This window comes from Apis laboriosa, unplaced genomic scaffold (genome assembly GCF_014066325.1).
Source record: "Apis laboriosa isolate Shangri-la unplaced genomic scaffold, ASM1406632v1 scaffold11_cov152, whole genome shotgun sequence".
NCBI classification, from domain to species: Eukaryota; Metazoa; Arthropoda; class Insecta; order Hymenoptera; family Apidae; genus Apis; species Apis laboriosa.
In genome coordinates this window covers 133,044-156,320 of record NW_025221020.1, presented here as the reverse complement: position 1 = coordinate 156,320, position 23,277 = coordinate 133,044, and the positions used below count along the sequence as shown (strand labels likewise).

The following is a 23,277-nucleotide window of genomic DNA, read 5'->3' as shown; positions in this document are numbered from 1 at the left end:
GTCGCGATTGTTCGACTTAGCGAAAAGAGCTCCCTCCTTTCTACCGGGAATACAACGACCTCGATGCTCTTTCGCGTATTTTCCACCCTCGCTGAGAAACGCGTACGCTCTCCTTTTCTTCCTCTCCATCCACGAAACGCGACACGATTCTATTCCATTCGATTCGATTCGAAGAATACGGCCTTGTACTTCTCCTACGCTTTTCGCTTTCCTCCCTTCTTCTCTCGACATTGCGCAGGTAACGGAGGATTAGAAGAAAAATACGGGGATAACGTAATTTGAATGAGCGATGCTCGAAGAAATCGAGAATGGAAAGAGAAATAAAGATGTAGCCGATGGATCGAACGAATGAATATTTTCTCTCGATGACGAAAACGTACGCGGAGAGAATCGACGCAGAATCGATATATGCGGACATCTACGTATATATAGGTAATTACAAAGCAATTTGTGGAAGGAAATTTGTTTGGCACGCATCTACAATCCACGGTACAATCTACGCGAGCAACGATGGATTCTTCCTCTCTTTTCGCCTCGAGCGAAGGATCGAAAGCTAATCCGGACGAAAATTTGAAAAACGAGAAAGAGCGGTGAAAGAGCGAGGCTAAATCCAAAGATCGCGATCGAGATCGATGGTGTGAAACGAATAAACGAACGATTCATCGTACGCGATGGAACGTGGAAAAACAAGAGGCTTGCTTTCGAACGTGAATAATTACACGGTCAACGGGATATCGTATTTTTTGAACCGAATGTCGAACGAAGCGATAAGAGGTAAACCTTCGTTCAGCCCGTTTCGAGCGAACACAATACGGTCGGACGCGTTCGACGACATTCCGTTCTTCTTACATCCGTCGGATGGTTGGAATCGAATGGATGGAAAAGGACGGTGTAACGCCATCGATCGATTCCCCGCTACCGATGGGCGCAGCGATGCATCATCGTTTGATCGACAGCGAGCGAATTACCCGTTCGAACGATCGAACGTCGCTCGCGTCTGGCAACGCGTCGACCTGCTATTCGTTTAATTCGAACCGAGTCCCCCAACTCCGCTCCGTGTCCTCCGTTCGCCCAATTTCACCCCCCCTTGTTTTTTCCCCTCTTTCGCTCTTCGTCGCATGCCCCCACTCCTCCCGCCCAAACCGCAAAACTCTGATCATTCTCACGTGTTTTATTCGATGCTCGCGATGAGTTTTTTTTCTCTCTCTTTCTCTTTCCTTCCATCGGAAAAAAATTCCCTTCTCGACGAAGCGTCGACACGAGCAAACCGCAATGCTTTCAATTTATCTCTAATTGCCTATTGTGCGAATCGCGCGTAACGTATAATCGATCGATAATAGGTATTATATGATGGAAGAGGAAGAAAGGGAGAGCGTTGAATCGAGAAGAAATTCGGATTATTTCGGATTATAATTTATTACGGGAACATCAAAGATATCGAACACGATCTCGCGTGGAAGAAGGGCAGAAAACGATGTGTCGGTTTCTCGCTTCCTTTTTAAACCGTTTCAAACGGCGATGCTATCTTCCCGTTTTTTTTCTCCGTTCATCTCCGCGGAACCTTCTCTCTCTCTCGATGAATGCACCGCATTCAACGTCAACCAGCGGCCAGTTACCATGCCTCTACTCTACTCGAGCCGTACTTCTCACGAGTATATATACACCCACGTATACCCAGCTTTTCGCGTGTATATCTCACCATCTCTCGGCTTCTCTCGCTACCAGGGTTGGGAAGTAGGATAAATTGAATCGTCGCTTCCTAATTGATTCACTTCTTGGTTCACGTGATCGAAAACTACGCGCCCGTCTCGTTGTTTCATCTGCTCGTTCGTTCCTTCCTTCGTTCGAAAACGTTGTAACTCCTGTGCTCCTTACTTGGAAACTCGTTATACGAGTAGCGTATTATTGGCGTCGAGAATACGCGTTGACGAGAAATTACAGAAAGTAACTCGTAAACTGACTATATATATATATATATATATATATATATATATATATACAAGTAAATTAATTATATATCCTCCAATGGCCGAGTAAGTACTTTCCAAGTTTGAAACGGCGACGGGGCATATTCGAAACGTCGATACGCATCGAACGAATCGTGCCGTTCTATTCTGTTCCTTTCGCGGATTCTATACCTTCCGAAATTTTCTAATAATCTCTGACGCGTTTCACCAACCAAGACTCCCGTACGTACGTTTCGTTTTTTCGTGGCTATTTGTAAAAAGGAGAAAACTAGAACGAAACGCATTACGATATTACGACAGGTATATACTTGCATCTTCGGGCCAATTAGAGCTGGGATACGAGCGTTAAACACTCGTCAAAAATTGGATGATACGTGTAGTTTCCGAAACGAAACGAAATATCTAGACGGGGGTATTCGGGGTCGAAGCGAAGAAGCGAAACGGAGCTATGCGGCCACTGAATATTCGAAAGGACGAGCCGATGCATCCACCATCGACGCATCCACGCCTCTGAATATTCATCGAGGGCGACAGCTTTCCACGCATCCTTCCCTACGTATCCTACGTCTAGATTTTATCAACAGAATTAATGCATCGTCGCATATTTGACATTTACGACAACTTTACGCGCGTAAGATAGATAGATGGTTTCTCGTGAAATCTCGCTTTTCGATTTTCGCCGAAACCGTGGAAAAAAAAAAAATCGAAGAAGAAAAGAAAAAAGGATATAAAAAAAAAAAAAAAAGAGTCAAAGAGGAGAAAACGGGGACGAGCGAAAGAAGGGCGAGGACTCGTCGATGCACGATATAATCAAGGACTGAAAATGGCTCGGGGAATAGCTTCCTGCAGTTTCTCTTGCTCGTTCGCGTGTTCTCTAGTTCCGTGGGAATGTACGCGATAATGGAAGGTAGAGATGCTCGACAAAATTAATTTGGCGGGATTCGATGCTGCTGGTGTGACGCGGAGGGAAATAAACGAGGAAACGCGTGCAAATGTAGCGCGGGAGGCGCAACGATTATACACTTGTGCATTCGTTAAGCCCACTTTATTTAATGATTTCGTGGTCGAATATAGTTACTGAATAACCGCCTACCTACTCGTGATTCCCAACGCTCGTAATAAAGACGATAAATGCATCTGCGCGCGCAAACGATTCCATTCTACCACTTACAACGTTTGTTATCTCCTTCTCTCCACCTTCCCCCACCCTTCTCCATCCCTCTTTCCTTCTCGACCTATTTCGTTCCACGGATCACACGCTTTTCCACGTGAAAAAGAAGAAAAAAAAACTAACGAATTCGAAGAAGATTTTTTTCACATTTTTGCAACTTCCAATTTTCGACTTTCGTTTCATATTTTTAAACGCGTTTCTCGAGATCTCACGGATCGTCGATGAACGGAACGACGTTAAAACGATCGTTAAATCGAATCGAGTAGATTCGATTCACGAAACTACGTACATCCCAAATTCCCCTCCCTCCTTGCTTCGCTTTTTTCCCTCTTTTCTTTTGTTCCATCTACCATCTTTTTTCTTTTTTTTTTTTTTTTTTACGCTGCTCGACACGCATTATTATCACGCTACTAAACGAGTTTTAGCACGCTAACGAGCTCCAGCCACGACGAACCCACTTTCGATAAACACCGAACACGATTTCTCCCAAGATCGATAACCGCTTAACGATGACTGACCGACCAGAAACTCGAGAAACTCGAGAAAAGTGATCGATTCGAATCTAAACGAGAAGTTTGAATCTTGCCATGAAAAATGGTGGAAACGAGTAAGCACGGGGAACAAGAGTTACACGAGTTACAAGAGTATATCTCACGTAAGTATTATGTTTAAACTTTATAATTAATTTTCATTTTACTTGCCAATTTTACCTTTTTGTTGGCTGTTAGCGTTATGATAAAATCGAATGGGGAAAAATTCAATGGGGAACAAGATTGAAAAGATAAAAAATTTTTTCCACGAAATATCCGATTGTGATCCGTTGTATCCGTTGTATCATCGATTAACGGAACGGTAAAGGGAAGAGAAAAATGGAGGAGGAGGGTGCGATGATAGAAAGGAAAGGATAGATAGGAGGTGTGAACGGTGAAAACATTAGCATGCGATGGATATTTTGCATTGTTCGTAGGAACGGGTTCACGCGCATTGATCTTTGGGAATTGGAAAACACGATGCTTGGTAAGAAAAGTTGTACACGATGCGGTGGAGAGTGGATGAAATACGAGATGCGAGAAAATAGCGACCACCAGGCAGACTTAAATATATACGTATACACGTACTGTATATGTAGACGCGCGCGCGCGCGCGCACACACACACATTTACGGTCACACGATACGTTCTTTCGGTTGAAAAGTTTCCCTTTTATGTATTTCCCTGATGCTGATATCGTTCCACTCTCGTCACTTTTCACTCTTTCCGTTTCAGTTTTGCCAGCTGCAGCGCCAAGTCCACTTTTCGGGGAGTGTCCGCGTAATCCGAGAAGCAAAACGAAAATCGACGCTATACTGTGTTCTCGGTAACGAACGGTTTGGAATAAAGACATCCTTTCGTTGACAAAGTTTTGTCAACGAAAAACCCAATTTATTTCGATCTTTTCTATTTTAACTTCCTATTTTTCTTCGTCGATCGACGCGACGCGAGAGAGAAAAAAATATTCGAACGTGTTAAGTAAAATTTTTTTAACTAGAGAATATTTATCGACGATTGTAAAATTAACGCGATTAATACTCGTGGTTGAGAACTACGGTCGGTTGATGGTGACAATGGTATTGTCGCTGTTACTGGCGATCGTTTAATTAAAATGTCCCGACGAACTTATATGGTGGTAACGGTGTTATTACGGTGCCAAAACGCATCGTACGAGTGTTCGATTTATTGATCGATAAAAATACACGTGCGATTAAACTGTATTCTGTATCAATTTATCGAGTAACGACTATGTTTCTATGTCGCGGTGTAAACAGTAGGTATTACGAAAAAGCTGCAAAATGAAAAAGGTGAATACGCGATCAACGGCAATGATTTTATGGATTTCGCTGCATTCTCTATTTTATCTCTTTTTGATACGAATCCTCGATACAACGCCACCAGACACGCTGTTTTTCATTTAAATATCTTTATCGATAATCGAAATTAAATATGATAAATATAGTAATGATAAATATAGTATGATTATAGTAGATAAATATAGTATGTATTTATATGCTATGCAAGTGTATATCTTCTATCCACATTCGTGTCCTCGATTATAGAGAATTAAAGAAATCCTTTTATAATTTTATTTTTAATATCTCTAGCAGACAGCTAAAGGGAAAGAGAAGGTCGTTAACCGATAATCGTAAAATTTCTCGTTGTGGTTAGATAAAATCGAACGATATATCGCACGGACAGTAGAGAAAAAGAGGAAGGAAGAAAAAGAGATCGAAAAGAAAAGGCCTAGGAACGCACATGAAATGTACATACCAAGCGAACATGTAACGAACGAACGAACGAACGAAAGCAAGAAGTGAGAAGAGAGTGGGGGGTTCGACGGTAGGGTGAAGAAAGGGAAAAGGGGGAAAACAACGGTGACGAGCAAGAGAAGTAGGTATAGTAGGTACGAGAAACTGGCGAGATTCCGACTTTATTGGCGCAAATGGCAATTATCTCGAGTACGAGGAAAAAAAAAAAATTTTAATATTTCCAACCGTTCCCAGTTATCGAGTAATTTTTGCGATTTCATCTTCTCCTCTTCTCTTCGATGCATTATAACGAATACGTTTCATCCATGCAATCGTATCGTTACAAAACCAACAAATTAAATTGGAAATCTTACGAGTATCGTGACACCATTTTACCGCAAGATCTACGTTCTCTCGTAAACGTGATTCCTCTATTCTTCTCTCCACCAAAACACCGATTACTTTATCTTGAAAACCCCGAGCAAATAAACTCTCGTAATTGCTTCGTACCGTATGAGATGATCTCATAAAGAGAATATAAATCGTACTTTGAATATTAATCGAGTTAGTTCGCAAATGCGTTCGAATCAACGAAAGAAAAAAACTCTTGCAAAATTGAAAAAACGAGAAACAACGTATTTTTTATTTTATATAAATTTTAAATTAAATTAGAGAATTGCGTTTCATCCATTTTTCATTTTCGATTATGTCGAGAAAGGTTAAGTGAAATTTATAAATATCTCCAGATATCGAAAGAAAAAAACAACGTCCTTTTCTCCCTTTTACGCCATCCATCAGAAAGGCTATTTTCGTCTATGATAATAATCCATCTACTCTTCCGACCAAGCAAAGCAGAGAGAAGCGTGTTGCATCATGTCGCACGATATGCATTTAAATTAAGCTCCGATATTAAAGCGCGACACGCAGGTTTCCTTCGCTAATTAAATCTATGTATACGTATAGATACGTTAGAGAGTTCAGAGAGTGCAACTTAAGTTCCTGCTTTGTCGAGCAAAGGCGACGCGTGTTTAACGATAGGTAAAGTGGTAGCGATGTTATCAATACTTCATCATTGATCAAAGAATAAAAAGCTCGTTATGTCTAGAAAAAAATTTATATCGTATCGTGTCCCGTCGATGAATATGCCAAAGAAACAAATGCACTCCCGTGTGTCTTATTCGTTTTCTCAAACATTTTTATTTCTTAACATTTTTATCTTAACGCTTAACGTTCAGTTTCATCTTTTACTTTTTTCATCAATTCGTGCAAAATCGAAAACGCACAGTAATTTTTGTGACACTGCGAACCATTCCCCAGTCGTTATTTCACGCTTACCGATTTAAACGGATCCTCTTTGTCACTTCGACGCAAACACAATCGCATCAATTGTAACTTATATTCTATTCTGATGAAATTCACGCATAATCATTCGCGTATAATTCATTTAATCGCGCTCAAATCTTTTATTCTATTTTTATTATTTATCGCATAAGAAACAATTTTTTATTTCTTTTATCAACATCGTTTACCATTTTATTCTTCAGTAAATTTCTCTTTGAATGATTTTCCAATTAAAGAAAATTTTTTTCGTATCGAAATGCTTCTAACTTAGACCATTCGATATTCTGCGTAACAGAAAGGAACGAAAGATCCAAAGGACAAAAGAAAGAAGAGAAGGAATACGCCATCCCCTAGATCGCATCGTGAATGCTAAAATTAAACGAAACATGTACAAATGTGTAGTACAACAGGGCCAGTTTTTTCGATAACCGACCAACGTTGATAAACGCATACTTCGGACCACTATGTTTCGTAGAAATTTCTTTATCGTCGTATTTCGTTATATTTATCTAACGCGAATGTGTTAAGAAATTCAAATGTCTCTATTCGTACATTTCGTCCAAGGATTTACAATTGATCATAATTTAGAAAAATGACAAAGCTGTTAGACAAAGAGTATAGAATACTAGTTTTATAAATTTTTCTTAAAAAAATAATTATTCTTTAGATATATAAAATTTCATATATATATAAGTATACGTATATAAGAAAAAGCATTCATTTTCCACGTGCCAATTTACTTCAGAAAAAAATAACGGAATGAGATTTAATAACGATTAATTCTCATAATTGGTGACAAATCATGAAAATCATTCTGATTAAAAATTAAACGCGATAGTTAATAGACTCTTAAATTTATAATTTCTTTATCTTATTCATAGCAAATCACATTTACTTATGAAAATTTATGATTGTTATGTTTTGATTCGGTGAAAAATTTTTGCATTCAACAATTTCTGAATATTTTGATGATTTCTTATTTTGAACGATATTTTTTGTAAAATTTATATAATAATTTCGAAGATACTATTTGTACAATACAATACAATACAATATATATAAAATTGCTTTTAGACGAAGTGCAACATTTTAAAACGTACAATGTATAAAATGGAATGGCCATGACTTTTGAAATTGAACGCATTAAGACATAAAGAGTGAGAGTGAATAAAAATCAAAGAAAATTATTTACCTTTAAAATTACGAAATCCATGTTTCAGAAGACCGGAGCTAATGGTGAAACACGAGTTGATTATGTTTTATGATGAAAAACTGATGGCAGATTAACGTCGAAGTTAAGATTAATTAAAACGTGTTTGTTTCAGTCGCGTGTTACAGTGATACGAGAAACTCGAAGAAAGAAGTGAAAGATATCGAACGAAAGCAATTACGCTGGTAAACCTTCCACTCGACATTTCTTTCCACTTGTTCGAAACGACGAAGACTTGGCGGTCACACACGACACGAGGCGGTTAGATCGTCCTCACTCCAATGATCCAGCATCGTTGCTGCACGCCTCATTGCGGTTTCACGGCACAAAAGCGAACAGAGCGGTTACTCGTTTTGAACGCAACTTTCGCATTTACTCGTTGACAAAGAGACTCTCCGGAACTCACAACTGGACGCGAGAAAAAAAAAAGAAGAGAGGCGAGGAGAGGTAAAGCGAGACGAGACGAGACGCGGCACGACGAGGCAAGGCAAGGCAAGGCAAGGCGAGGCGAGGTGAAAGAAGGTAAACGGCGCAACCTCGGGAACACGCGAGAAAAATATTCAGCCAACACGCGTGCCGGCTCGACGTCGACTGAATACAACGCCAGTCGCGCGCTACGAGTGGGAGGTGTGTCTCGCGTGTGCGACAGAACGAGATCGAGCTATATTATCGCGACGGAGAAGGGATGAAGAAAGCGTAAGAGAGACGAAGAATAGTTTTCATCGCGTTAGATCGAGACAGGCAAAAGGATGAGCGACCGACCGTCGGAAACCATAGTCACACTGGTTGCAACTGTTAGAGGGAGTTGAACGGCTTGCAGAGGAGAGGAGTGGAGTAGAGTGGTATGGAACAGAGCGTAACGAAATGGAGTTGAGAGGAAAGGAGAGAAATGGTTTCAAGAGAAACAGACGCGACGGGATTGAACGGAACGGAATGGAATGGAATGGAACGAGATGCCTCGATTCGTGGAGACGATCGAATGACACAAAACTAAAAGAGAGTTACATTACAAATGCTGATTATCCAAAACTACCGGTTGCAACGCTTGCAATGTGATAACACAAGTGACACATTCTCTTACAATCTATTGTCATGATTCACATTTTGTATAATGATATGTTTTTATCTAAATATGTACATTTCATGCATTTTCAAATATACGCACGTAAATATAAATAAAATTTCGCAATTCTTTTTTACTTTTATGTTACTTCTAACTTTACTTTTATATAATTATTTATTATATTATATATTATAATTATATATATAATTATATATTATTACTTTTATATATTTACTTTTATATACATATAACTTTTATCAATTTATTCATTTATATAATTAAATGTTGAAAATATTATATTTTATAGTTTTGTGTACGCATTCTATATATTTTCCTTCTTTTTCATATTTCTCTAGGATCTTGTCGCATTTTAGTTAATCGCAAATTTGCACATAGTTTTCATAAACGCGATCAATCGTGAAAATAAATATGTCATAAGTGCTTGTGAAGGGTGATCAAATAGAAAATTCATAATCACGATCTTAACAAGAAAAGTTGTATAAAAAGCGACTGAAAAGTTGCCAAGCCCGCCGTCTCGTTTGTAATCCCAACTCTCCACCAACCCTTCCTCACCGCACTGCTCTCTAGAAGCACTCATAATTACCAAAGTTAATTTGCGAATCGCAATTTAATTGGCCAGTTCTTGAAGGTTCTTTAAACTTTGTCTTCTACGGAGTAAGGTATTTTTTATGAGAGACTCGATATGCTTTTCTAAAAATAATGCATTGAACGAATAATCAAATATTTCGATTTGTATGATAGAAAATAAATATAATAGCACGCGTAAAATGTACAATAAGAAAAGCTATTTTCTAAAAAAAAAAAATTTGAAAAAAATAATCATACTAAACAAATTGCGTAGATAGATGCAAATATCACGAAATTTATTATCGTGTGATTATCGAAAAATTTATATTTTTCTATTATTTTATACATGGCATGTTTATAGATATACTTATATGCAAGCATCTTCAATATATATTATGTATTATATATACATTATGTATTATATATGTATTATATATACATAGATATAGATATTCATTCGTTTTTTTTTCATTTTAATTCTTGCAAAAAACAATGTTTAGAAAAAGAATACTCTCAATTCATTATCAAGCAATCAGGAACGAATGTTCATAGATATGTGTACGAGAATATATAGTTAAAGCAGGAGTAAAGAAAAGAGAAAGATATTAGTTTCCTGAGATTTTACCGCTACCTGCTCTAGCTGAAATTAAAGAAAAAAGATTCTGCGTGACGGCGAGCCTTTTAATTAGACGGTCTGTGATCTGCCAAACATTTTTCCTTTTTCTTTTCATCCTTTCTTCTTCATTTTTTTTTTCTTTTGTGTCTTTCACATTTTCTGTTCGTCTTTTTTATTTTCACTCTTTTGATTGCTATCCGATCACGCAATTTAAATCATTTACATATTTCAAAGACAAAGAGTACTTCTTCGATGTAAAAATAAATAAAGTGAGTTTTTTTTTTCAAAATTCGATCGCGCAATCTGTGCAACGAAATTGTATCTCTTTTTTGACGAAAAGTATACGATTTGAATCTTTTTTTTTCTTCTTTTTCCTTTTCGAAAAACATCGAAATGTATCGATAATGTTGCATTTTTTTGATTGATAAATTAATAATTAAACTGGTAAATTGACTGATAAACAAAGGCACGTAATAGCATCGAAAAATATTAGTAATTCAAACATTTTATTTAAAATCTAAAGAACGTATCCTTTTCCATTGAAGTCGTACACAAATGTGTAAAGGGGAAAGAGATTGTGAGAGAAGAAGGAGAGGAAGAATCAGTGTTCATCGACGGGAATTCAGAACGTGCAAAAGCGCGAATGTATGAGCATGTTTGTAGAATGTAATATATACACACGAGGGATGATTCATACACATACCTGCTATCCGCCATCTCAATGGATGTCGGGCCAGGAGAATAAATTAACGAGGTGTTTGTCCGGATGGGATCACCGCTCTTTTTTTCAAGCCGGTTTAAAATCATACTGTCTTTAATAATTACGTCGGCCGAATACATTAAATGAGACATGCGTCGCGACGCATTTACCTCTGTCGCTTTTTGATAATGTTATTTACAGCTTTGATTTATAATAGATCATCATTGAACCTCGGCGAATTACTCTTTACATTGTATCATTTCAGAATAGAAAAGATACAAAATATAACGTGTATTGGTAAACTTTATTCGTCACATTGAAAATGAAAATGAAGGAATATTCACCGACCATGCATGAAAAAAAAAAAAAAAAGAATACGATTATATATTGATTTTTCGGATAATTGTAAAAAATAATATATAAATCATAGTTGTATAATGTTTATGTATATTAAGTATCTTAAGTATCTAATAAGTAATTGTTCAAAGGTTAAAAAAGATACATTCAAGAAATTTGTTAATAAAACGCTAATATTTAATTTAAGCATATACATTTGAATAATAATAACTGTTATGATAGTGTTCTTCTAACTTTCTCGTTCTATTAACTAGAAAGATGATAACGTATCGTTGAGATTTAATATTTTTCTTTCAAAAATAGGAACAGTTACATAACACATAATAAATTTTTATTTATATCAGATTCTAAAAAATCCATTTTTTTAATCTTTTAGGGAAATATATGTATATAAAAAATCTAAATCACTGTAATGAAAAGATTATTAGAAAATATTCGTTTAATTATGATTTACGTTAATTATATTTATAGATAAAAATTAAATAAAATGAGTTATATCATTGATACTGATATTCAAAATGATAATTAGATTAAAAAGAACAAATATATCGTTTTTTATTTATATCAAAGATTATTATATAAGATTTCTATATTTGTGCAATAATATGTTTCAACATAATAATACTTACTTAAAAGAAAGAAATGATGAATTTCCAAAATTATATTCTTTAATATTGAATAATTAAGAAATTGATACAATTTTCAAATTTTCAGGATAATCCAATAAATTGGAATAGGAAAAAAAAAACTTTAATAAAATATATATATCTAAATTATAAGTTCATAGCACTTTCAAACAGTTCCAACATTCTTTTCATTTCTTTGCTAAAAATTCAGAAAAAAGAAAAGAAAATGTTAATATGAATTACAAGAAATGAAGTGTGGAGAAATATATATGTGTAAAATTAAATATTTCGATACTTACATTTTTTCCGCTAATTTATATACAGGTCCCATTGATTTTGATAATTCTTCACATTTTGCCATTAATTGATACATCGATTTAATATTATGATCCACCGCATCGCACGTTTTACAAACTGCATCCCTATATGTTTCTAAACAACCTACCGTGAGTGCGGAAGCCTAAAAGTAATTTTAATTATAAAATATTTTAAAAATTTAATGAGAGAAAGATGAAAAAGAATAAATAGACGCAAAAGATTACACTATGCAAAATAGCTGCCAAATTTTCTGTTAATGCATCAACGGATGTAGCCACTTTTCTTGCTTCCATCTCTAATTCATTTAAAACATTATGATCAAGAAGAGGCACCTGAGGTGTTAGAGCTTGTCTATATAAACAAGGTGTAGAACTTCGAGAACCAGGAAATGATGGAGTTTCTCCTTTTTTTGTCACGGGACTGGACAATTTAATTTTGTTTTCTAAATCTTCTGCAACAAATAATACCATATCGCCATCTTGCATCACTGTTCCCTCAAGTTGCAAATATCCCATGGCTTTATGATAACTTGGAGGATCTATATCTTCATCTTCAATTGGACTAGACTCTCTATTTCTTAAGTTCAATTGATCTGGTCTAGTACCAATTCCATTCATTTTATCTAAGCTTTCTTCCAAAAACTTTTTTCCATCAATATCCGGAGAATCGATCAATGATCTTAGTTCAGAAACAGGTGGTGATGATTGTGAATCGAATGATATTTCCGAATAGGAGGCTGTCATCTCGTGTAACTGAAATGATTATAATCAATTCCCTTAATATAATCCTTTGTAATTAATTGTATTTTGCAAATACAAATACTGTTCTTACACACGATTTATTAAGTCTAACCTTACTCTGTCTTCATCATAGTCGATAGTTGTATTTTTCTCGCTACGTATTGTCGTTCCTTGTTTTGGATATGTTTCTCCTTCTTCCGATTCCATATTTAACAAACAATTAATATTTTTCACACGTTTTTACTAAATGATACGAATGTATCTTCTTTCATTTGTATCACGATGATTAAACAAAACAGATAAACACAAATTCACAATTATTGATTCGTAAGGAGAATTTTCATTAGATTTCTAATGTTGTGTATGCGCCTTAGTAAATCATGAATATATATCACATATATACTATATGTACTATATATTTATATAGTTATAAATCTTTAATTATTGAATTTTTGTTATAACTCTTACTTCAATTGTTTTTATTAACATATTAAACTAATAATTGTAGCCTAAATAGGCTAATAAACAAATAAGCTTTAAATATATATATACGTAAATAATAAATAAAAATTTTAATCTATATAACTTTTAATACATGGATATTCATTTTTTTTTAATTGATTCAATATATTTTATAATATATTTTTATATTTATAATATATTTTATTATATGTATATATATTTTTATATTTATTTTAAAAAATAATAAATTAATTAGATATTATTATTTTAAATGCATAAATTTTATAGATCAAATACATATAAATTAAAGCTCAGTCTTTAAGAAACTTTTTTTTTATTGAAATTAATTTTGTTTATTTTATTTTCTCTCGTTTAATAATAAAACTGTTACGTGAAAGTTGTACAATTTTCAAATATTATATATGTTTATATATGTTTAACTATAATAAAATCTGAAAATCTTCAAGATATAAAAGAAATATATACATACGCATATACATATTGAGTTATAAGTCTATAGTTATACTTTTCTGTGACATTATCCGTTGATACAAATTTATTGAATGTATTTTTTGGTTAGTTTTGTAACTATATATTATTTGTTGTTATTTGTAAATGATGAACTTTTATATTGTTTATTAACAAAGTAGTAAATAATTTGAAAGAGATTTAGCAATATTTGAAATAATGTAATATGACGTATTATTTCATATTTATATTCTATTCATCAATATTCGCCGATAATCGTGGTGAATTAAACACGGATTCATATAATGTATTAAAAAACGTATAATTTTTATTAATTCGAATCTTTATTGTTTCTCATAATAATAAGGAAATTGAATTAAAATTTACTTTACAATAGTAGTGATAAATATTTATATTAAAAATATTCAGTTCTCACGCAATATGATTAAAATATTATTTTTTATCTTTGTCATATTTATAAAATTCATATTTTGTGAAAATGACTTTTTTGATGAAGAATTAATGTTAAAACCATTATCAAATAATTATGTCTATGCATATTTTCAATTTACTACGGTATGGGAAACTACAAAAAACATAAAGACATGTAAGTTATAATATATAGCATATTTTAGAAAAAATTATTTAATAATAAAATATTTATAAAATATTTATTTTTCATTATCTTTCTACTAACTACAAATTTATATTTCAGTTCAACATTCTCATTTATTTCCAAGAGGCCTTGGTGAAATTATAAGTCGTCATAATGTAGATGAATTACATCTTACATTAACCAAAGGTTTATGGAATTATCAAAAATGGGGATATCCTTATCATGATGCTGGTCCCGGTGCTGAAATATTTACATGGTTTCACAAAGATGTCACCAAGTAAAATATCACTTCAAAATTAACATATAAAATTTATATTATTAATTTAAAAATTATGTAAATAATATTAACGTTAATATTATTTTATATTTTTGTCAGTGTTGATATGGAATGGGAAGGTTTAACAAATGCTTTAGCTGGTTTATTTTGTGCTTCCTTGAATTTTGTTAATCCTGCAAATAGTATTTCTCCAGAATTTACATTCCGACCTACAGGTGTAGTAGAACATAGTATCAATTCTAGTCATTTACGCTATTCATCATTACCAAGAGAAATAGTTTGTACTGAAAATTTAACTCCATTTAAGAAACTATTGCCATGTAATTCTAAGGTATGTAATCTTATATTTATATATTTTGTATAACCAATATTTAGATAACTTATATGTATAATATTTTAATAGAAAGGTTTGGCAACCTTATTAAATTCTGCTTATATTCATAATACAAATTATCATTCCATTGGAATACATTTTCGAATTATATGCTCTAACATGATCTGTACTAAAACATCATTAGAGTTACGTCAATCTGTTTCATTGATATATGATACTGTAACAGATACATCACAGGTAAAATTCATAAATTTCTCATATCAAATCATAAGAAATTTCTAGTACTTATTTGAATCTTTCTATAGGACTGGTCAATTCGAAAATTTTTTGGAATAGGTATTAGAGGAGCATGCCCTCTTGCTACATTAAGCAATGTATATATTGACATATCTAGTAATGGTACAAATCAAGTTTATGTATTAGTACCTCCACCAAGTGCAAAAATCATTAGTCTTCGAGGAGGACAATTAAATGAAATTGCAGTTTATGATATAAGATCACATTCCACAAAAGGAATATTTAATATTGGAGTTCTATATAATACTACTCACACAGCTGGTTTAAATTATCCTTCAATTTTGTTTGCAAATAGATACGTCATTGGTTTGTATAAATAATAAAATTATAATAGACATATGAAAGAAAATATATACAAGGAAAAAAAAACAAAAGAAATTTTTTCATGTAGGATATGGACAAGAAAGAGGTAGTTTAGTAACAAAAATTTACAATAATTACTGGCGAACACTCGACATTATTTTATTAGAAAGTATTCCATGGTATTTGCCAGTATATTTACATTCTGTCACAATAACTTGTGGAACAAAAAATATTATACCATGTGAGTAGTTGTATTCATATTATTATAGGCAGTGATTTATTTTTAATAATTTGTTCTTTTTCGTTTCGGCGAGATATTCTTTATTGTTTTGATTTGTGGAAATCTTATATATAGTGGCACAACGTTATCTGCCAGGGAAGGAAAGGAAAAGTCCTTACCATTTAGAATTAATTTTACGTTTACCACCGCAATCGGTAACTAAATTTTCTATAGAAATGGAATATTCTTTTCTTAAATGGCAAGAATATCCACCGGATGCTAATCATGGATTTTATATGGGTCCCGCTATAATCACTGCATTACTTCCGATCGCGAGGAATTATAGTGCATTACCGCTCGATGGAAGTACTATAACGTCAAGGTTAAAAAATTGGCTATATTGATCAATAATACAGCATGACACAACATATATATATATATATATATATATATATTATATATATAATATATATATATAATATTCAATATTCAATATTTGCTAAAGATGCACTTAAATTTTCAGTTTTAACGCTTCAAGAGAAGGATATATAGTACAATTGAGAACTGAATCTTTATTAATTAGCCTGCCTACACCTGATTTTAGTATGCCGTACAATGTAATTTGTTTAGCTTGTACAGCAGTTGCCATGGCCTTTGGACCACTCCATAACATTTCAACTAAAAGATTAGTTTTAAAACATGTTGAAATGGATTGGAAGGAGAAACTGTTTTCATTTTTAATTAAAAAAATTGTTAAACCAAAGAAAAAGCAAGAATAAAAATAGTGTAATTTATTGAAATTTGGTTTTACACACACACATATATATATGAAAATATATATATATGATTTTTTTTATTAAGATAAAAATTGTTATTAAAGAAAAATTTAAAAAAATAATAAAATATAAATACGATCATTTTATATTTCAATAAAATATAGAAACAAAATCAACTAAAAAAAAAAAAAAAAAAAAAAAAAAAAAAAAAAAAAAAAAAAAAAAAAAAAAAAAAAAAAAANAAAAAAAAACAAAAAAACATTCGTTTCGATTTTATTTTTCCTTTCCTTATTTTTTTCTCTTCTTTTTTTGTAGTTTATATATAATATATAAAAAATGTTATATCTTATTTGTTATATGTGATTGATTTGATAAACGTTCGATTAACGTTTTGATTGAAAAATACTAGATTTGATCGATTTGTTACTTAACATTTGGAATTTCTTTTTAATTCATGACAATATGCTGTGAATAATAAAAATGATATGTGTAAAATCATTTTACATATTTTATAATCATATAGAATTGAAACAATAAATATTGTAACAAATTTAACACGCATACGATAAATTTCGTATGTTAAATAATCAACATTTTATGGTGTTGATTCAAGGATTGGGGATAAACTTGTACGTGTATTTAACATTGTACTATGATACTTGCTTGTATAATTTTCACTATCATTATTTAAAATATTATTCGACAACCATTCGCTTTTTTGTTGTGTTGAACAAATATGAGATTTTAATTGGAATTTATTCGAAGAAAGCTTTTCTAATAACGAATTTGTTACATCTTCAGATACACAATTCATCGAATCTTTATTTTTATCCGAAGATGTAAGAATACATGGATTTTCTTCTTCATCCGAAGAGCAAAGATCAATCACCGTAATTTCATTCGGCGGTTTTACATATAATGTGGTCTCTTTAATTGAATGAATGACAGTCGTATTATTTTCGTCACAAAGATTTTTACCTTCAAAATCGGTTAACTCTACATTAATTTCATTGGAAACTATCTTTTCATTCTCTTTTGTCTCGTTTAAATCACTTTCGTCATTTGGAGCTTTACGTTTTGAAGAAATGTTTGGTTTTGTTTTTTCATCTTCTGATATCGATCCTCTGTTATCGATTGAAATATTTCGAACAAGACACTGATATTTTGACGGATTTCGTTCAAAATTATACATTTGTTCTTGAGTTAATCGTTTTAAAAGAACAAAAACAGGTCGACAAAGAACGTATAATAATTGTGATTGTATGCTTAACACTAAAAAGAAGAAAGTTTTTTTGTAAAATAAATTTTAGTATAAAACACAATGCGATCTTTATTATGTGAATATAAAAAGGAAGAAGGGAAATTTTACTAAATTATTTCGAAGATTAAATACTCACTTGGTTTTTTTTTAACAGAATTTGCAAATTTATATTGATGAACATAATCACATGCCATTTTTTCTCGATTTGATTTATATGTAACAATCCATTTATCATGATCAACATCTGCTTCTAACCACTTTGGTCTAGATGAATTGTTTAAAACAGGTGCAATAAGATGTCTTTCTATCCTTTCTAATCTTTCTTGTTGCGTTTCTTCCGTCATTGCTTTTGATTTTTTAGCTAATAATATACCAGCGGGAGAAGAAAAAGGAATAGTTGGACATCTTGTAAAATTGATAGCTCCGCGAACACGACGGGAGGTGCGTCTAATAATGTTGTTATTGTTATTATTATTATTATTATTAACTGTTGTAGCACCATTGCTGTTTTCAGCAGATTTAGATTCTGAGTTTATTGAACACAACTGAAAATATTCCAAGAACTGATCTTGTTTTAATTCAGGTTCTATAATAGACAATTCTGGTGTTGTAGGTCGCGAATTATTTCCGTTTTGTTCTTGTTCATAACATACACGTTCGTGTTCCTATGTGAAATTATCATTAATTTCATTTATCTTCTTTATTATAATCTATATGCACACGTGGGCACGCGTAATGTACCTTCATTTTCTCTAGGCCTATAAATTCAGCATCACAATTGTCACATAGATAAATATCTTCCGTTGATAAATCAACGTTTTGTTGATGCTCAACCATCATCATGGAATGTTGTTGTTGTTTTGACTTATTATAAGAGGAAATTACTCCACTACAAGATAATAACTTTTTTCGAGGACTTCTTTCTCTTTTGTCATAATTCTATAAATAAAACAAATTATATTTTTTAGTTAATTTTTATAAAATTTATATACATACGACAAAGCATAAATTAAATAACAAACCATATTTTCATTTCGAAATGTTACTAATAGTTTGCCAGTATTTTTGTGATATAAACTTGTCGTAGAATCCCAATTGTTGACATATTCCAAATCTTCTTGCGGGTATCGTGCAAGATATGAACAAAAGCGTAAGAGATATTCGCTTCTGTGATATGTATAACATCTGAATACTAATTTTTTCAAATTAGCCATCCAATTCTAAAATATAATGCCCATTTTGAAAATCAAGTGCTTTATCATTCAAAAACAATTATTTATACATTTACATTATTATGATTAACATAATTAACTTACATCATTTACTCTTTTAGGTCTTATTAAAGGATTTGAAAATTTAACTTCTTTTGGCCACCATTGTGGTACACTGATCACTTCATTGGTATCATGACCTAAAGAGCACTGTACCATAAATGTAACAAAACGTTCTAACTGTGCCTAAAATTAAATATTTTTTGTAATATTTATATAAAATTCTAAAATTATTACTTTCTAATTTCTAAAATTATTACTTTATTATTTATTAAAAAATATAAATTCTTTCTATATTAACATATAATTTTTAATCTTCCAAAAACAGATTTTAATCTTCCAACAATATATGAAGTGCATGATAATATATGTAGATAGATTTTATTATATTTATTTAATTATTTTTTCAAAAAACTTTTTTAAATAATATTTCATTCATTGTAATATAATATAATTGTTGTATATTAAAGCAAATAGAATTAAATTAACTCAAAGTAATCAAAATAAATTTGATGCCTAATGAATTATAATTCAATATAAATGATAATTATAAAAAGTAATATTCATACCAATGTAATTTTTTCTAGCGATGTTGGGTGTCCATTAGCAAACAAAAGGGGAAGATTTGATACCATAGAACCTTCTTCTATAGGATTATTATTTTCTGGTTCAATGGTATCTGTATCAATTGTCACAGATTCATTTATTTCATTGGGCAATTGATTTTGAGGTAAAGCTACCCCATATTCTTGTTCTTGTAACATTGAATATCTCATGTCTTCAAAATTATCTGCAATATTTTTGTCCAAGATATAATATTTTCTACTATATATATAATTATTCGCTTGTTATACTTGTTCTTGAATTTTTATTTATTAATTCTAATTATTTTCTATACAAAACCATTTTATAAAAAAATCTAAAAATTTTATGTGAATTAAAATATCAAAAAAAAAAAAAAAAAACAATTCATAATATAAAAAAAGATATATATTCATAAAATAATAATTAAAATATGAAGAACAAAAGAAAATATATTTTGAATTGTTCATAATTTTATTATAAGTATTACAAATAAATATTTTTTGTATTGTTTTTATTTATATTGTTTTAAGTTATTATAAAATTATATAAGACAAATTAATATATAACAATATTTATATATTTTAAGATATTAAGTCTCTATCATTTATTCTTAAATAATCATTTATTAATCATAAATGTACATAAAATGTTAAATAATTTTATATATTCCTAATTATTAAATATTATAAAAATTAGAGAATGAAAAAAAAAAAGAAAGAATTATATAGTTCGCAAATGTCATTTACGCTTTATTAATATCAAATATTTAAATTTTGATAAAATATATTATAAACATAAAAATAGAAAAAAGTGAATTCAAAATATATATGAAAAATTATCAAAAGTATAAAAAAAATTAGCCAATTTTTAAATAAAAATTATAAATTCGCGGTTATTAATCATATACCTGTTCAATACTTTTTGAGATAATCGAACGACCTTTCTTCTCTTATATCTCAAAGTTGGTGCTCCACAGAAAAGTTTTTTGATCACCACGTTGTAAATTATACTTTATATGAAATTTAAATTATAATTAAACGCAATAATCAAATTATCAAATAATTTTAAGACACAAATGATACAATGAAGACACATCGCGCATTATCTTTATGGCAACCCTTTTTGCCACCAGAGGGACACATACTAATAGTACATTTTCATAAGCACTTACTTAATTACTCTTTCCTATAAATATATCTTCTGACCTTCCTTATCTTGTTTTAAGAGTTTTAAATCGCGTACAATTACAATCATTTAAAAAATTATTTTTTTACAATAATGCTAAAAAATTTTTAAAAAATTATACATGTTTAAATAATTATATCAAAATAATATATAGAAATTCAAATATATTATAAACTTACAATTCGAAAATAAGTTGTTGCATATAAAAAGATTTGAAAAATATTGTGATTTATAGAGATTGTTTTAAATTTTTTTATGAAATTTTATATATGTAACAATATTTATATATAATATTATATGTAATTTTAATTTTTCATATTATATACATATGATATGATAAAAAATTTTATGAAGGAGAAAAAAAATAATCGATATTATAGTATTTATAAATGTATCTTAGCATCTTAAAATACAAATTATAATAATATCTTATTAATGATGAAAATAAAACATTTAAATATCGAAATAATAAGTTATAGTTTCTATAAAATAATGCACAACTAACGATTTTTTAAATGAATATTTCCGTAAAAGAGAAGAAGAAAAACAAAAGAGCTTGAAAACTTGTCAGTCATGAATAAAAACATTCAAGACACTATTGGTTTGATAAATCGAATGATTTTTTATTATTATGTAGATAAAATAACTTAAAGTCTGAATCGATCTATAAGTAGAATAGATAGAATTTAAGAAATCTCTTTTTTCTTTAAAAAAAAAAAAAAAAAAATACTAAAAAAAATTTTTTTTTAACTTTTTTTTCAAAATTAATTTTTTGAGTATTTTCTAAAATCGATTTTTTTTAGATGAAAATATTTTCTTTTCCTTTAAATTACAGTAATTTTTATAATAATTTAAATTTTCCAAAAATCTTGTATTATATTCTAAATAAATACATTTTTATTTATGAACATATAAAATAAAAACTTGGTTAATGCAAAAGTAATTTTTTATTAATCGATGACAACAATCGATATTCTAATAGAAGAAATATCGATAGTAGCGAAGATCTCTGCTATTTTGAAAGAATTTTATTTTTTAAAAATTATTAGTTTAAAAAATATTAATTTTTCATCTAATTTTTTTATTTTAAATATTTATTAAAATATCTTCTTCGAATAATTTTTATTTTTTAAATCGCAAAATAACGTATCTTTTAAAACATGGATTTGCTAGGTAATTTTACTAATGAATTCATTCGTAAATTTAAGGAACTTTCTTTGCTTTCGTCTTTTCTTTTTTTATCGTAATTTTTTATCGTACGTTACATTATTATCATTTAATAATTATAAAAGGTTTAAGGCGAATACGAAATTAATTACAATCTACGTGTGTTCTTTACAATAGTTTATAACATACATTTAAATAGATCAATTTGTTGTAAATGGCAAAGAATGACATTTGAATTCTAAATCTACTTTATATCTTTAGTTGGATTTAAGTTTAAAAATGAAAAGATACGTGCAATATGAATTCATAGATATTTATATCATACAAATACTATATATTTCTTTCTTGAACAAAATATTTAGCAATGATAGAATATGGTACAGTTCAAGATGGCAGGACGAATCATGTTAATTCTCGCTAGCTAACGATCGTTTGTAAACTACGGTACCTCTTATGCGATACATTCTTCTCAACACTTTGTAGTCCCTATTTTGTCATTTCAATTCGCTTTGCGTTGATGACACGTTGACGCGTAGAATTTTTCGTTAATGCAAAAGTAATAATAACTTTGTTTAAAAGATTTTAAAGTTATTGAAATTATCCATTCGTCAACAATTCTTCTTTATCGGTCTCGACAAATTCCAAGTAGTACATACTCGCCGTCGCGCTTGCGCTTTGCCTGTAAAAGATATTTTTTGATTATCATTATATTTTAATTTTCTTTTTTTATAAAATATTAATATGAAGTAAATTTATAAAATTAAAATAAATTGATTATTTATTGCAATGTAAATAGTTGATAAATTTTTAATATTTTATGAATCCTAATAAATTGAAATACAACAAAAAGTAATATATATTTTATAATTTTTTCTCTTTTACAATTTAACGATAAATTATAATAGTTAGATATTTTACATCATCAAATCATATTACAATCGTAATTTACAATAAATATATAAGTATATTTAAACTTAAAACATATATATATATAATATTTAATTGATTGAAGAGAATGTTATACATGTATAAGATTGTGTACGAACTTTTATATAGATTTAAAAAGGAACAGAAACT

At 30.5% G+C, this 23,277-nt stretch overlaps 4 protein-coding genes across 8 annotated transcripts in view; 1 reads left to right on the top strand and 3 right to left on the bottom strand.

Moving 5' to 3' along the window:
• LOC122717670 (PDZ domain-containing RING finger protein 4) overlaps positions 1-11,085 on the bottom strand; it is a 28,014-nt gene extending 16,929 nt beyond the window's left edge. Inside the window, exon 1 of one of the 2 annotated variants that reach the window (XM_043941951.1) lies at positions 10,941-11,085. Coding sequence is in view for 1 of the 2 variants with exons in the window: in XM_043941942.1 (XP_043797877.1) it covers positions 7,953-7,973 (21 nt within the window). In the remaining variant the exon portion in view is untranslated. Of the gene's footprint in view, positions 1-7,952; positions 9,116-10,940 lie in introns of those variants that run through there. The other variant, XM_043941942.1, reaches the window with a different exon arrangement.
• Positions 11,086-11,847: 762 nt separating this feature from the next.
• LOC122719065 (BLOC-1-related complex subunit 6) lies at positions 11,848-13,268 on the bottom strand. Of its 2 annotated transcripts, none has more exons than XM_043944607.1 (4): positions 13,091-13,230; positions 12,463-12,990; positions 12,220-12,380; positions 11,848-12,119 (listed from the first exon to the last, which is right to left on the bottom strand). In XM_043944607.1, the coding sequence occupies exons 2-4, from the start codon at positions 12,979-12,981 to the stop codon at positions 12,068-12,070; spliced, it is 732 nt and encodes a 243-aa protein (XP_043800542.1). In that variant the 5' UTR covers positions 12,982-12,990; positions 13,091-13,230; the 3' UTR covers positions 11,848-12,067. The 2 variants fall into 2 exon arrangements, with proteins under 2 accessions (XP_043800542.1, XP_043800534.1); XM_043944599.1 differs by having other exon boundaries at positions 11,849-12,119; positions 13,096-13,268.
• A 1,081-nt stretch (positions 13,269-14,349) lies between these two features.
• LOC122718754 (GPI transamidase component PIG-T) lies at positions 14,350-16,804 on the top strand. The gene is made up of 8 exons (XM_043944068.1): positions 14,350-14,515; positions 14,624-14,801; positions 14,901-15,132; positions 15,205-15,372; positions 15,441-15,738; positions 15,824-15,976; positions 16,091-16,337; positions 16,479-16,804. Exons 1-8 carry the CDS (start codon positions 14,350-14,352, stop codon positions 16,732-16,734), a joined length of 1,698 nt encoding a protein of 565 aa, XP_043800003.1. The 3' UTR covers positions 16,735-16,804.
• Positions 16,805-17,014: 210 nt separating this feature from the next.
• LOC122717943 (myb-like protein I) lies at positions 17,015-22,841 on the bottom strand. Of its 3 annotated transcripts, XM_043942521.1 has the most exons (8): positions 22,649-22,841; positions 20,756-20,857; positions 19,833-20,053; positions 19,309-19,449; positions 19,015-19,212; positions 18,734-18,931; positions 18,129-18,657; positions 17,015-18,003 (listed from the first exon to the last, which is right to left on the bottom strand). In XM_043942521.1, exons 3-8 carry the CDS (start codon positions 20,037-20,039, stop codon positions 17,327-17,329), a joined length of 1,950 nt encoding a protein of 649 aa, XP_043798456.1. In that variant the 5' UTR covers positions 20,040-20,053; positions 20,756-20,857; positions 22,649-22,841; the 3' UTR covers positions 17,015-17,326. The 3 variants fall into 3 exon arrangements, with proteins under 3 accessions (XP_043798456.1, XP_043798437.1, XP_043798448.1); XM_043942502.1 differs by lacking the exon at positions 20,756-20,857; XM_043942513.1 differs by lacking the exon at positions 22,649-22,841 and having other exon boundaries at positions 20,756-21,114.
• Positions 22,842-23,277: the final 436 nt, after the last annotated feature.